General features: G+C 45.2%; 1 protein-coding gene across 2 annotated transcripts; it reads right to left on the bottom strand.

Moving 5' to 3' along the window:
• Nucleotides 1–405: 405 nt before the first annotated feature.
• On the bottom strand, nucleotides 406–8277 carry Cbln4 (cerebellin 4 precursor). Of its 2 annotated transcripts, XM_078051888.1 has the most exons (3): nucleotides 6453–8248; nucleotides 3346–3462; nucleotides 406–1769 (listed from the first exon to the last, which is right to left on the bottom strand). In XM_078051888.1, exons 1-3 carry the CDS (start codon nucleotides 6741–6743, stop codon nucleotides 1572–1574), a joined length of 606 nt encoding a protein of 201 aa, XP_077908014.1. In that variant the 5' UTR covers nucleotides 6744–8248; the 3' UTR covers nucleotides 406–1571. The 2 variants fall into 2 exon arrangements, with proteins under 2 accessions (XP_077908014.1, XP_077908015.1); XM_078051889.1 differs by lacking the exon at nucleotides 3346–3462 and having other exon boundaries at nucleotides 6453–8277.
• Nucleotides 8278–13681: the final 5404 nt, after the last annotated feature.

The raw sequence follows: 13681 nt of genomic DNA, 5'->3' as shown, positions 1-13681 counted from the left end.
GGAGCAGAATTGTTCCCCAAAGTCTTCACCTTGAAGACCCTGGTCCTCGTCCTCGCCACTGTTCTTCACACGGTGGGTGACCCTGCAATATTCTAGGGCATCTTTCCCACCTAACTTCCTAACAGTAAGTCCTTCTGAAAGAAGAGTTTACTGAGTCCATTGATTCTCTTGGCAAGCTTGCAACACTTGGCTTTGAACAGATTAAACCCAGTAAAGATTTCCAATACCAAATTGGAGGACATTACCTGAAAATTCTAAAAGTTTTCTTAAACTCCAGGAAAAAAGAATCAAGAGGAAAGAAGGAAGGAAAGAAGGAAAAAAAGGGAGGGAGTAAAAGAGGGAGGGAAGGAAATGAATCATATAGAAGTGCATATTTTCAAATCTGAAAGGACAAAACAATTCAACTAACATAGATTAACCTTTATTTTATAACAGACATAAATAATTTTATGAATTCATATGGCCTATACAAAAGACAAAATAAAATATTGCACTAAATTTAGATATGGGATATTTGGATTTACAATCAGCTAAACAGATAAATATATACAATTTAAGGAGTTAAGGCAAAACCAGATGATACTTCAAACACGACAGAAGGTTTGAAAAATAGGTGTGATTAAAAACAAGGGCATCCCATCTCCAGTTAATAAAGCCATCATGTCTAAGGAAAAAAAATCCCTTAGGTTTTTAATAAAGTAGTTATTATCAATCATGTTAATTAAAGTTGAGCAGTAAAGAATAAGATTTCCCACAGAGGAGAGCTGTTTTACCAAGGTTTGGGGACCGAGCACTTAGAATTTGGGTAAGCAACTTTTTCCTGGTCAGATTTATGATCTATTTTTCCTATTAGAAAATATAATTTGGAAAATATGACTCTTTCACATATATAATTAAAATACAATTATGAAGCATTCTTTTCTCTTTCTTTTCTTTTTTCTTTTCTCTCTTTTCTCATTGAAGGAAGCCATACAGGTGATCTCATAGCCAAGGTAAGTTTCCAGGCAAGCCATCTATTATTACCTTCTTTGTGGAAAAAACACAAAACCAGTCACTAAAACCCATTCCCAGTTTCCTTAAGAAAACAGAACAAACGAATTCCAAAGGAATTTAAAAAAAAAAAAAGCAAAATCAATATATCCACACAGAGTACAGTTCTTTGGCAGCATCACATGAACCATTGACTGAAGCCAGAACTTTTAGAGTGTTCCAATTCCTAGACCCGGTTGCCAGTCTTTAAAAATAAATAAATAAAAATTTGCATCTGCAACGAATTCAGTAATTCCAGGAAATTAAATTCAGAACAAACCTTGAGACAGCTTTTGACTGTTACAGGTGAGCATAGGTAAGCATGATCTGCTTTGAGTCCCGATCCAAATATACTCAAACACACACACACATGAAAATAATCTGAAATTTTGTGTTGGTTCGGACAGGTCTAGAATCCTTAAAGAGAATCCATATTCACCCATGAGAAACCAATAAAAGACATGAATCCAGGGATGAAAAATGATCTTCCAATAACTCAGGGGTGGGCTGCCCCTCACCTGGATAAACGGAGAAGTCAGATTCTATAGGGGGAACACCAGGAAGCCGGAGAACGTGGAATACTGCCAGCCTCCAACCAAGTTACCTTTCTCCAGTTTTAGGTAAACCTTGTCCTCTTTGTCCAGGTAGAGCAGGACTCCATTCGTGGCAGCTTCGCGAGTGACATCTTTGTCCCCGGCAAATGCAGATATTACTGGTTTTCCATTTAACATCAAGTTCACCTGCGAGGAAAAACAAAATCACTACGGAGCTCTCTTTAAAGTTAAGAGGGGATGAGATGACCCACTGTGAAACATCCAGGAAACATATCCCCCCTCTTTCAAATTAGTCGACTGTGGGGTCAGATTATGTATCTACTGAGTTGATTTTTTTTTTATTTCTCCCACAGAAATTTCCTTACATTCCTACACACACACACACACACACACACACACACACACACACACAATACCACCCAGAGAGCAACCTTGTGGAAGTCCTGTGAACATGGGCTTCTCAGCATGCCCACTAAGGTTACTCCTGTCCTTACCCTCCACAGACCCTCTGGGATGAAGAGGGCGGGGCTTGGAGCTGCCCAGTGCTCTTGGACCTGATAGACCAGATGCAGCCAGAGTCTACTAATTCCTTTGCAGGTTTCCACCAACTACAACCTGCACAGCTCTGAAAATCATTTGAAATAACAGAGTGCGTGCACATGAGTGTGCCTGTGAGTGAGTGTTTTCTTCTTCTATTTTCCCTCATAAGAAAAGTGGGCTAAAAATAATCACCACTGCCACTAAAAGAAAGCTTAATGATGGATAATTAGTAAAAGAATAGATTCAGACTTGTATTCAACTTTTTTTCCCCCATACTGTGATTTTGATTGTGTGTCAAACATTACATAGATTTCTAAATATTGGAGCTTGGAAAAAGTTTTCCCATGAAAGTAAGTTTGCTTACTAGAGAGTCACTCCTTTTTAGTTTAGAAGTAATATTAAGTGAATTAAATCCGAGACTGACCAAGTTAGCCATTCTCTAGGCAGGATATGTAGATGGAGTGTAATCTACCATTCCCATGGTCATAATAGATTAAATAACTATCAAGCATAAGATAAAATGTTACCCTAGAATTCCATTAAAATATGTTCTTGTTATTTGTCATTAGCATATTTCAATATCACAGGAAAATAGCTCCATTGCTGTTTTTGAGTGGGAGGGCAAGCCCATTATCTAGAACAACTGTCAATTGACAGGCCTACTGTCAATCATGTACCCGCAACTGATAAGAATTCACTACCACCAAAGTAACAGGGTAAACTAAAGCGTAAGTGCAACATTTCATTTAAAAAGAATATCTAATTGCTGTCTTCCACAAGTTTATGTGGATAGTTAACTGTATCTCATGATTTTTTAAACGAGAACAAATTTGTTTTATTTACTTAAAATGAACTTGCTAAGCTCTGCTGGTTTTATAAGTTTTTTCATTACAAGTTCAAATAATTTTTACATGCACCAAATGAAATCAAGATCTTAGAAAGAGATTTGTGTCACTAAATTTTTACCAAACCATGTTTTTTAAATGTTTGGATATCAGTTAGGCAATAGCTTTGCTTTTCTACGTGCTTTTTGTTACATGCCTCAATAGGCATTGTATATAAAGAAGAAAATTGGAAATGAAGTGTTTTAAAAAACAAACTATAAATATGGCTGTTTATTTTTATGATGAAAACACATCTTTGAATAAATACTTAAAAACATAACCCACTAGAGATAAACACAGTTGTTTAGGGAGAAGAGAGAATGGGTCAGAACACATACCTGGATTGTTTGGCTCTGGTAGACTTTAATTACGTGAAAACTGAAACTGTAAATTCCTTTCCTTGGCGCTACAAAGACAGACTCCAATGTGAAAAAATTACCCACATTAACTAGGATCTACAAACAAAAATAATAAATAACAGTAAATTATTATAATACTTTTTTCTACAAGGAAAATATATTTCCTTCCTCCCTTCCTGCCTTTTATCTTTCCTTCCTTCCCTCCCTCCTCTTTCCTCAAAAACTAACTTCATTAACCACAGAGCATAAAACATCTTTCCTCTTAAGAGACTTGGACCACACACTTGTGTATTGGAAGGCTCCTCTTTCTTTTAAACAGTACAGGAAAAAAAAAATAAAGTAAATGTTTTGTATTCGTGCCTCAGTTTCTAGCAGGGTTCAATGGTTCTGGAAACATCTGAGAAACATATGAGGGCTTAAAGTATTAACTTTGCTCTGAGAATCAGATAAAGGGCATCTGCTATGGAGGTACATTCCCACCATCCACAAGTCTTTGCAATATCCAGAAATGACGTTGCCAAGCCAGCCAATCGACATCCGTGGTCTCTCCGCAGTCATCCCTGGACATCTCACACAGAGCCATGGGTACCCCTCCTCTGTGTGACATAATCCTTGACACTGAACGGTTGGTGCACAAAGTGATATGAATGCCTGGCCCTTCCCTGAGCCTCTACCGGAGCTCTCCTAAGATCCATGGTCATTTTATTTTTTCATGTTGGTGCCATCTAAACCTGAATTATAATATTTTGGCAATGAGTCAGCCCTTCTCGGGTGCCAAAGAATAGAGAGTGAATGAGGCACAGTGAGATAGGTGGCCTTTCTGTGTTCCTCTCAGTGTCACTCCTTATCCTCCTATCAATCATCTGCTCTTTATTTAATGTCCCCCAAAAAAATGAAAAATGAAAAGTGGAACAAGGCTCTGTTTTGAAGAGCTCAGCAGTGGGCTTTGTAGCCCAGGATGTTCAGCATGGTTCTTCTGGTTAGAACATTAACTCTGAATTTCCATAAGTGACCTCATAAGCTAGGTTTGCAATGCCACATAGGTCAGTCTCTTCCTACAAGAAGGGGGGACAGTAAAATAACAAGGGTTTCTTCACGTCTCTCCAAGACATAAATCTGTAAGTGGCATTCAAAAAAAAAATCAGAGATCCCTATAAAGATACATTCTCTAAGTATCAGTGGCAATATGCTACAATCTCTTTTAAAGGCTGTCTTCTTGTCAAAATTAATACATTTTCATGCCTCTTGCATAATTTCCTAAAAATGCACTACTGGCTCTGAGCAACAGTGCCATGACTGTCAGGCAGGTGTACCAGGCTCAACGCCTGCCTTAACATACATGTAGGTGTGTGATTTTATTGAGATTCCACCTTCTTCCCAGTAAGCATCAAATTTCTTTTCTCTGACCTGATGATGGATGATCTTTCAACAAGTCACCTGCTGTGCAATAATCCCCAACAGAGGCTGCACAAAGAATTTTTTTTCAAGCACATTTAAAATAATTTCAGGTGCTTAGGAGGGACTTCCTGGCTCAGATATAAGTAGTATAATTCATTAGCAATAATGGAAATAGCAGATTAGTGTTGACTACACGTAGAGGAGGGTGTTGACTCTACATGGTAATTGGACTATCCAGGCACATCAAATTTATAACTAAATGAGTCTTGTTGTCTCCAAGATGCGTGGCTCCCTGCACAGAAGAGCAAACCCTTCTCCTCTTCTAATTGACAGGAAGGTCATTGAAAAGCACACTCCATTCAGAGGGTAGCAGGATGCCCACAGTATTCCAACATTTAATTAATGCATCAAAATTCAAACCAGCAATGGTGCTCCACTTTATTTCCATCACACTGGAAAATACAGCACCAAAACGCCCAAAGGGCTACTTAATTAGTTACAAATTATGGCTATTCCATAGTAATTCCCCAGAGAGACATACTCTGTCTTTGACCAGCTGGAGAAGGCATTACTTAGGAAAATTGAGTAGGGACCACAAATGTCACCTCATCCTTTCCTGGCACATCCTGCAGCACTGTTTAACCTGTGCTCCAGCACACAGTGCTTTGCATACGACTGTGAAGTGTGACTTTGGAATTTTAAGAGAGTCTGGGTACCCTTCGAGTTAAAATGAAAACTCTGGAGTCAGTTTTCTTCCTTAGGACGCTTTGCTCCAGCTAAGCTGATATCCTGGGGTTTCTCATCACTGCCAAACCGCAGAGCACCAAGCGGCAAAACAAAACAGAAGACCCAGCGTTCAGGAGTCCCGCCTCCATCCCCTGCCTTGCACCTCACTGTCTGTCTTTGCCCAGTGATTTGCAGTTCTCTGAAAGGACTGAAGCCCAGGAAGCGGGAACCATATCCCCAGCGCTTCCCTGGGGGATCCCTGCGGATTCCCCATTCCTTTTCCTCCTTCCTGAGCAACTTTTCTCTGGTTCGCAGGAAGGGCATGTAGCCTACTCTAAGCAGCCACAGCTGCGCCCAGATGGTGAAAGAGGACCTCAGCCTCTCAACTGAGAAGTGAGATCTGAACCCCCCACCCCCACCCCAGCCGTCCTCTGCGGCCACCTGCCGGATCTCTACACAGGGTGTGGAGACCCGGATCTCTCTTGGGGGAGAAGCTTCTCCACCTGGAGAAACGAGTCAAACGTTTATCCGACGTCCGCGAGGGCATCACAGAACAGCTTGTGCCACACACGCAGCGGAGTCAGCCAGAGCCAAGGGGCGAAGCTCTGCCCAAGAGATCCCTGTGTCCAGGGACCAGATTCCCCAGGCTCCCGCTGACCTGTTGCTGTTAAACTTGTCCTGTGCTCTAGGGGCTGGCCTCTGCTCTCCCAAGCCTCTCCCCCACCGCGCTGCAGCCTCTGTTAGAGACCAAGAAGGAATGAGGGCCAGGGGTGGGCCGCCGGGGGTGTCACATCAGAAGTTTCAGGCTCTGACATATTTGGGAAGGCGGGTGTATAAATGAATCCCCACATCCCAATCAGAGGAGCTTAGCCCCACCAGGCAGCCCCTATCTGAGATGCCTTGAGATTACCCACTCGACCGCCCACCCGACTCCGCGTGCCCCGAATCCCTTGGGGTCTAACCTGATCGAAGTAAATGATGCGCGTTTTGTTGCTCATCTCCGATGGCTCGTGGTTGGTGCTCCGCACGGCTGAAAAGGCCACCTTGGAGTTGGCCGCCCGGACCGATATCCCCAGAGGGGAAGAAGAGGAGCCCTTGGAGTCCGTGGCTGGGTTTGAGTCGCACACTACCAGACACTTGCCCTCCAGGACGATGGGCTCGGTGTCGTTCTGCGCCCAGACGGGCAGCCCTGGCAGCGTGAGGGCCAGCAGAACGGCCGGCACCACGGACAGCCCCCGGCGCGCGGAGCCCATGGTGAGCGGCGTGGGCAGCGGCAGCCGGCTGGCGCTTCTGCTCGCCGGCGTCGCCTCCTACCCTGGGATCCCGGAGCTCCGAAAGATGCCAGTGGCTAGATGGACAGCGCTGCAGGAACGACGGCGGCGGCGCGCACACTTCCACCAATTCTGTGGGCTGAAGTCAAAGTCTCCCCTCGAGCTCTCTCGCTGGCTCTGTTGTTACCTTTGTCCTTTAAGGAGCTCATGCAGAACCCCTACCTACCCTCCTCCGCCCAAGAATCAGCCCTGCCTGGGGCCCCTGCACCCACCCTTATTCTTCTTCCACATCTAAAAGTCGCCAAGCTCTCACAATCACACCTCAATAGAAAAATAAATAAATAAATTTTAGCTCCAACCCAAGCACCCCCAGATGAACCACGGAGCAGGAAAGACGGCGGGGACTCAGAGAAGCCGCAAGAGCGGCGGGTGCCAAGCGGTGCAGTGTAGGTCCTGTGTGAGTCTAGCTTGCGCAGGGGCGAATTACAGAGGCTGGAGGTGTTTCCTGGGCTGAGAAGAACGCGAGCCTGTGTTCGCAGCCAGGATGCTAGCGATTCTCGCTTTCCCTTGGTCAAAAATTCCCCGAAGCCTGGAGTCACTCCGACGTAGGTAGGCAGCGGCGAGACCGCACTGAAAGCACAATTTCCCGGGATCAGTTCCAAGGTGCAGGGCAGCTGGGCTGGCGGGGTCTCCCTTCCCCAGTCCCTGTGCACAACTTTCTCTCCTCGCGCAGCCGGGAGAGCGCGAAGCGGGCACCCGCGCGCTATTTATAGGAGCACAGCGTCCAGCTGGGGTTGGCTTAAAGCTCGACCTGCTGGCTCCGGGGGAAAGGAGCAGAAGGCGTCCGGTGACCCCAGCTAAGCAGCTCCTGCCTGACGTTTAACGTACCCGGTAGCAAGCGGGACTCACAACACTGCTGGTTGACAAGGTCTGAGGCCACCTGCCCCCCAAGATCGCGCGGCGCTGAAGGTGTGTGCCCAGAGAGAGGCGCCCACAGCCCCGCGCTTCCCCAGCTCGGCGCCGGCTCGCCCCCTCCTCAGTCTGGGCCCGCGACGGGGGCTGTGACTCCTCTCGCCCTCCCCAGCGTGGCACTGCGTCTCTAAGCGCCCTCCGAACCGAGCGCGGCGCCGCCAGCGGGGTTGCGGAGATGGATGGGCCGCGCGGCGGATTCACGGGCGCGCTGCCCGGAACACGGGGACCCACCCGTGCCCCCACCGCGCCTGGCCGGAATTCCGTCCTGCAGAGCCCTCGGGCCTGGAGAACTCAGGGAAGCCTGGGGACAGACCGCGGCCCGTGGGGGCGGCTAGGAGGAGGTGCCAGATTCCTTCCTTCCGCTCAGGGAAGATGGGCCTCCGAAGCCGCAGGGGCGCGCGCCTTTCCACTTGCACCGCTAATCCAGCCCTAGCAAGGCCAGAAAAAGTGAAAGGGAGGCAACTCAGCCAGAACAAGTCTTCAGAAACTGTACCCCCTTTAAAAAAATCGAAGAAAATAAACACAGCAACTTTCTCCCGTCTTGATGTGCCTCCCTTCTCCCTATGCCACCCCACTGCCATCTTGGCCTCTGATTGGCAAGCGTTATCTTCCTCTTCCGCAGCCACCAAGAAGAAGTAGAAGCTTGTCTCTGTCTGTGATGGACAATGTGAACTTGACCAAGTCACTGTCTTTGAGAGAGTGTAACTGCACTAAGAGTCTCTTCCACTTTCCAGGTCTATGAGCTTTGGGGACATGGCTCTCGGTGGTACCAAATTCCCTGACTTCCAGATGCCAGAGAAAAGGCACCAAGTCAAAACAGGATCCCCATCCACAACATCAGCCAGGTGGAGCTCCTTGAAATGTATTGGCCACTTATCAGTTGAAGAGATGTGTGTTGAGTCATTGTCCCTGGGGTGGATCACTCTCCACTCAGTTCCTAGTAAACATTCTCCTTATCATGGCATTCAGGCCCATCCAAACAGAAGCCAGACCTGGATCTCCAGTCTTGTACCCTAATAAGGTCCTTTCTGAGGCCAGGTTTGGGTCATAAGCACTATGCCACAATTCCAGTTGTTAAAATTGAAGATACTCCTGCAAGCTGGTCATCCCCTGGTTCCCATCTCCCTAGAATCTTGCAACTATTGATTTGATGCCTGGCACCACAGGGCCTCCAGATTCTGTTCCAGTGGGACAGTGTCAGTTTTGAGTGGCAGTTACCATGCTATTTGTTACAATGCTAAATGTCACCAATCTAAGTTGGAACCAAACAGGTAAACTGGTTGGTGCCTTTTGAAGATGGCCATCATCTGCCCATCACTGATGCCCACCCTAGATTCGCACAGCTTCCCACCTGACCCCTCTCTGCACTTTGTAACTCCCTTTCAGCTTTCACCACAGGCTTCCTGGATGACATCTGAAATTGTCTTTTCATTTGATGCTGTCTTGAGAGCAGGTGCTGCATCGAATTTGGTTCCTCTTTTTCCTCCTGTAGGGGCAAGCGCTCTGCCTTCCCTATTCAAGACAGATATTTAGTTACTAAGCCAAGCCTTGGGCTGTTTGATGTCCAGCTGGGAGGAGTTTAAAAAAGCGCTCTGTTGACTATAGGATTGTTAAATATGCAATAAGCTGTCTTTTCCATCAACCCCAATATATTCTCTCTGCATCCTTTTCTCCTCTAGGCATTTCCTTTCTCCAAGAACTCAGATTTTTTTTTTAAATCTCTTTCTTCTCTCCTCTTTCCCTTACTGAAAGTTTTCATTTGTAGCCCCTAAAGCTAACTGCGATCATATTAAGGCCTCAATAATTGAGTAAGGAATGACTGAATACATTCAAATGAAATGTAATTCATTAGTCATTCATCTTGTTGTATAAGCTACTTTAAGTGAATCTCAGTAAGATTTAAATCCAAACCCTCCTGGCCATTTGGGAAGAAAGTCTTCTTTCCTCTACTGGAGGGCGTTCTGCTATTCAAGGTGATCTCAAGATGAGGAACATGGTATCATCTGTGGTCTTCCGCTAGGAGAAGCTCTCTGATGCTGTGAATCATGGAGTCCTGTTCCTTTCTCCTTTCAGTTGACTGAACAGGGACAGCCTCTGGGTTCCAGGGCTGCTGATTCATTTGTACCAGACGCCCGTGACTTTCGTGGCCTGACTTGGCCGGATGAGTTGGGGCTGCCAGATGTTTTCTCTCTGGCATCTGAATGAGATGCCCAGTTGCTTCCAGGAGACAGTGGGTGCTAAGGAAGCCAGATCTGTGGTCTCCCAAACTGGGAGACTGCCACTGAGGAGTCACCTGGAAGCCCAAGCAGAGAAGTGTGCTGAAATAAAAGGGAAGACTGACCACACCACAAGGCCAACACCCAGACTGGACACTGAGCACTTTGAAGAGATAAAGGATCAGGGACATGAATTATCCTTGGCTTCTAGCCCTGAACTCCTACTCACAAGAAATCCAGCCATCTTTCTTCTAACCTCAGATCTCCTTAGATCCTTTTCTATCCTTTCAATAAACCCCTTTCACTTCAACTGTTTTTAGTAACCTTCCTGCTCCTTGTCATCCAGCATCCTCCCTGGAGCAGCATTCCTGAAACCATACCACCGAAGTCCGTGCATGTCCTGAAAGGAGAATGAGGAAATCCAACCCTGAACGCTTTGGGAAAGAAGTCATCACCTGCTCCCGACCCACTACTCCTGCTCCAGCCTCCTTGGAAAAAAGGAAAAAAGGATCAAGTCCAAGATTCTCTCCAGCCATAGCAAAAATCTGTTCCCCGTCCCCTCCGCCTTTTTCCAGTTAAAAATGTGCTATTAGAGAAACTCTGTGACCCAAATGTCTCCCTGTTCTGAGGTTCACAGATTGTATTTGATGTCCAAGGATGTTTTTTTCTTTTTGCGAGGCCTTAGAGGTAAGACAAGAATGCATTTCACCTCGCCGCTGTTGGGCTCAGTCTCAAAGTAAATGAGAATCTGAACTGATCTTGTGGGGTGAGCTCCTCCAGCATCAGTGAACTGCTGTGCAGCCACCCCCAGAGAAGCCAAGTTTCCAGCAAGGCCAAGGCAGTCAGCGTCCATGAGCAATTTTCTCCTGAAGAAAACATCTCAGAAAGCAAAGACAGACACACGGCCATTCAGCTCAAGCCTGGCTTGGAGCTGAATGAAAGAAGACTCCACCTCACCCCGTGGAGAGACAGTGCAGGTTAGTGGCATGGACAGGTGGTGGCGGGAAATGGTGGGGACTGGAGAGCAAGCAGTGGGGCTCACACCAGGGCCAGCAAAGGGCTTTGAGTCTTCACATCTTCAAATCACCCTTCCCTCCTACAGGGACAGCTCTCCCCCAGCAAATGCTCTTCTTCGAGGGAGAATGAGCGGCTTAAGGAGGAAAAGCCTCTTAAGGAGGAAAACCTACAAGGGAGCACTGGGAAGTGACCAGCTACTGAGGAAAACTTCAGGGCTCCATTCAGAGACAGTCAAATTGCGGACTTTTATAAAGACGGCACTGTGGGGGAAATTAAATGATGATTTAGAATCTCTTTAGTTGTTTCTAGAATTTAAAAATTGTTGGAGACAGTTCCTCTACATCGTTTCTTCTCCTCATTGCATTTACCAACAGGCTCCATGGCTGAGACCTCAAGGAACAGTAAGATTTCTTGATCAAAGTTGCACATAGATCCAGTAGCACCTGCCTTTTGCCCTTCCCATAATACACTGTGCTTACCCTAGTCATCATACACCACTTTAAAAAAAAAAAAAAGTTGATGATTTTTTGGTTGTGCTTTCCAGGTTCTATTTTTTGTTGTATTTTTCCAGGGACAATTAACTGGGGATTACCAACACAGAATTTAGCAGAGAGTAAGAGAAAGAATAAATAATAAATGTTGACTGAATAAAGTAGCTTACTATTGCTCTTGTTTCTCATAAGGAAAATGCATTAAATGTAACAATATAATATAAACCACTATGATATATGTATATGACAGGAAAAGTAAATTCTTCCAGAAATTTGGGGGAGTGTGAAAGGTTTAGTCTATCCTTTGTTATTAAGAATGGAAGCACAATGAAACATAAAGAGAATTTGTTGGAAGGGTCTCCTCCCACAGAATCCAAGGGAAGGGCAGAGCTGAACCTGGGGATGATAAGGAAACTTTGGGGATCACCCAGATTACTGTCTTGCTCATCTCTCTTCCTCTCTCTCTCCCTCCCTCACCTTGCCCTTTCCAGGATGCATCTGCATTATGCTTTTGCTCTCTGCATTCTCCCTTCTTTGAAGCCCACATGATGAAAAACAGCAGCTAACATTCCCAAATTTCACACACAGAGACCCATTCACCCGGAAGATGTCCTAGAATTCTAAAGAAAAGGCTTGTTGCCCCATCAGGGTACAGATGCTCCACATGCATCAACCATACAGACTGGAGAAATAGATGGACATCATGTAATTGATTTCCCAGAGCAAGGGGTATAGGAAACTGGGGCAGGCTGGGGAGAGGACCAGTTCTTCATCCATGGCACTCACAATATGTGGAGGAAGGGGGAAGAATAAGATAGAGACTGATCTGTATTATGGGATTACATCTTAATTCCCTGCAAACATGTACAAATGTTGATATTCCAATAAAAGAGGAGGAATATGAAAAGCTAGGCAGCAAATTGTCAAATTTAGAGGAATGCAATACAAGGAAATATTAATTTCACTTCAGATGTTTGTTATTTGGATGGCCACAGCAACCATTCATCACATTGTGATGCACATTTAAAATAATTTTACAAATAAAGGAAAGGGTTTCTGGAAAAATCATCCAGTAGCAATCTATTACATTAGCATTTTTCTCCATAATTCAAATTCTGTAAAGTTTGGAGAGCATTCTTTCTCAGGAGTGGTGCTGGTTGAACAGAAATTCCCCTTCTTTGGTTATATTGATCCAACTCATCAATATAAGATCATTCAGTCAGTGTTTAGGAAGATGCTCAGACATATAAAGCCTCGTATTATACAATTAAGAAAAAAGACATTGAAAATGGTAAAACTTGGGAATAGTACTGAAATGTCTGGTTATATTTCAGATTCATTTCGGCTGTTATGTAACCCGTTGGCACCCAGGCAAGCCTTAGCTCAGCACCTGTGTGTGATACAAGCCTGGCCACCCTTAGTTTCCACTGCAGAGACAGGAGGGACTGAATGTGGGGTCCAGACCAACAGCTCCTACTTGTGAGATCTGGGAAGCTAATTACTGTTCAGGGTGCTCTGAGATGATGTTCTGGCCATGAACTGGAGATCTGTTTCATTAACCAGCACTGGATGAGTCAGAAGTTTGACTTTGTGGCTATCTCTGTGAAACTCATCTGCCATATGAAATCAGGCTGATTAGCCCAGAGTTGAGGACAGAGTACTTAGGGCCAGCTCTTCTTCCTACTAGCCTGTGACCATGGTGCAAGTTACAAACACTCCTTCACTCAGTCAAGAAAACAACAATCAAAAAAAAACAATCATCTGGCTTGCCAAGAGCATTGAATGGGCAACTGTAAGCAGAGCACTAAACACAGTGCCCTGCACACAGAAGGTGCCAATTGGATGCAGAAATTACTATCATTAATTTGTGGAATCCACTAATAACTAAAAGTGAGCATCAGAGCACAGTACCCAGGATCAAGGCCTATTAACCTTTGGCAAACAATGGCCACAACTTAATCTCCCAGACACAATAATGGGGGAGAATGAAGTGTGCCCAAGTGCGAGAGAGAATCAAAGCTTAGACACCCAGACAAAAACCTAAGCCCAGCGCATGAATGCCTGTAATTCTGCATAGCTGCATAGCTGAAGCTGCTGAATGAAGCTAAGGCATCAAGCGGATTTGTGAACTCCCTGCAGGGATGGATAAAAGGTTTAATTTTCTTTCTCTTTCTTTCTTCCCTACTCTCTTAATCAGTGGGTCTCATCTGAAAGAAGCATTGAG

The sequence above is a fragment of the Ictidomys tridecemlineatus genome, chromosome 5 (genome assembly GCF_052094955.1).
Source record: "Ictidomys tridecemlineatus isolate mIctTri1 chromosome 5, mIctTri1.hap1, whole genome shotgun sequence".
NCBI classification, from domain to species: Eukaryota; Metazoa; Chordata; class Mammalia; order Rodentia; family Sciuridae; genus Ictidomys; species Ictidomys tridecemlineatus.
Note: the sequence above shows the minus strand (reverse complement) of the source record. Positions and strands in the feature narration are given on the sequence as shown.

Excerpts from the sequence above, each read along its gene's own strand:
- Cbln4 (XM_078051888.1), bottom strand. The coding sequence starts at position 6,743 with ATGGGCTCCGCGCGCCGGGGGCTGTCCGTGGTGCCGGCCGTTCTGCTG. Across the intron at positions 3,463-6,452 it reads GCATCATTTACTTCGATCAG|ATCCTAGTTAATGTGGGTAA; the intron begins GTTAGACCCCAA and ends TTTTGTTTGTAG. Across the intron at positions 1,770-3,345 it reads ACCAGAGCCAAACAATCCAG|GTGAACTTGATGTTAAATGG; the intron begins GTATGTGTTCTG and ends TTTTCCTCGCAG.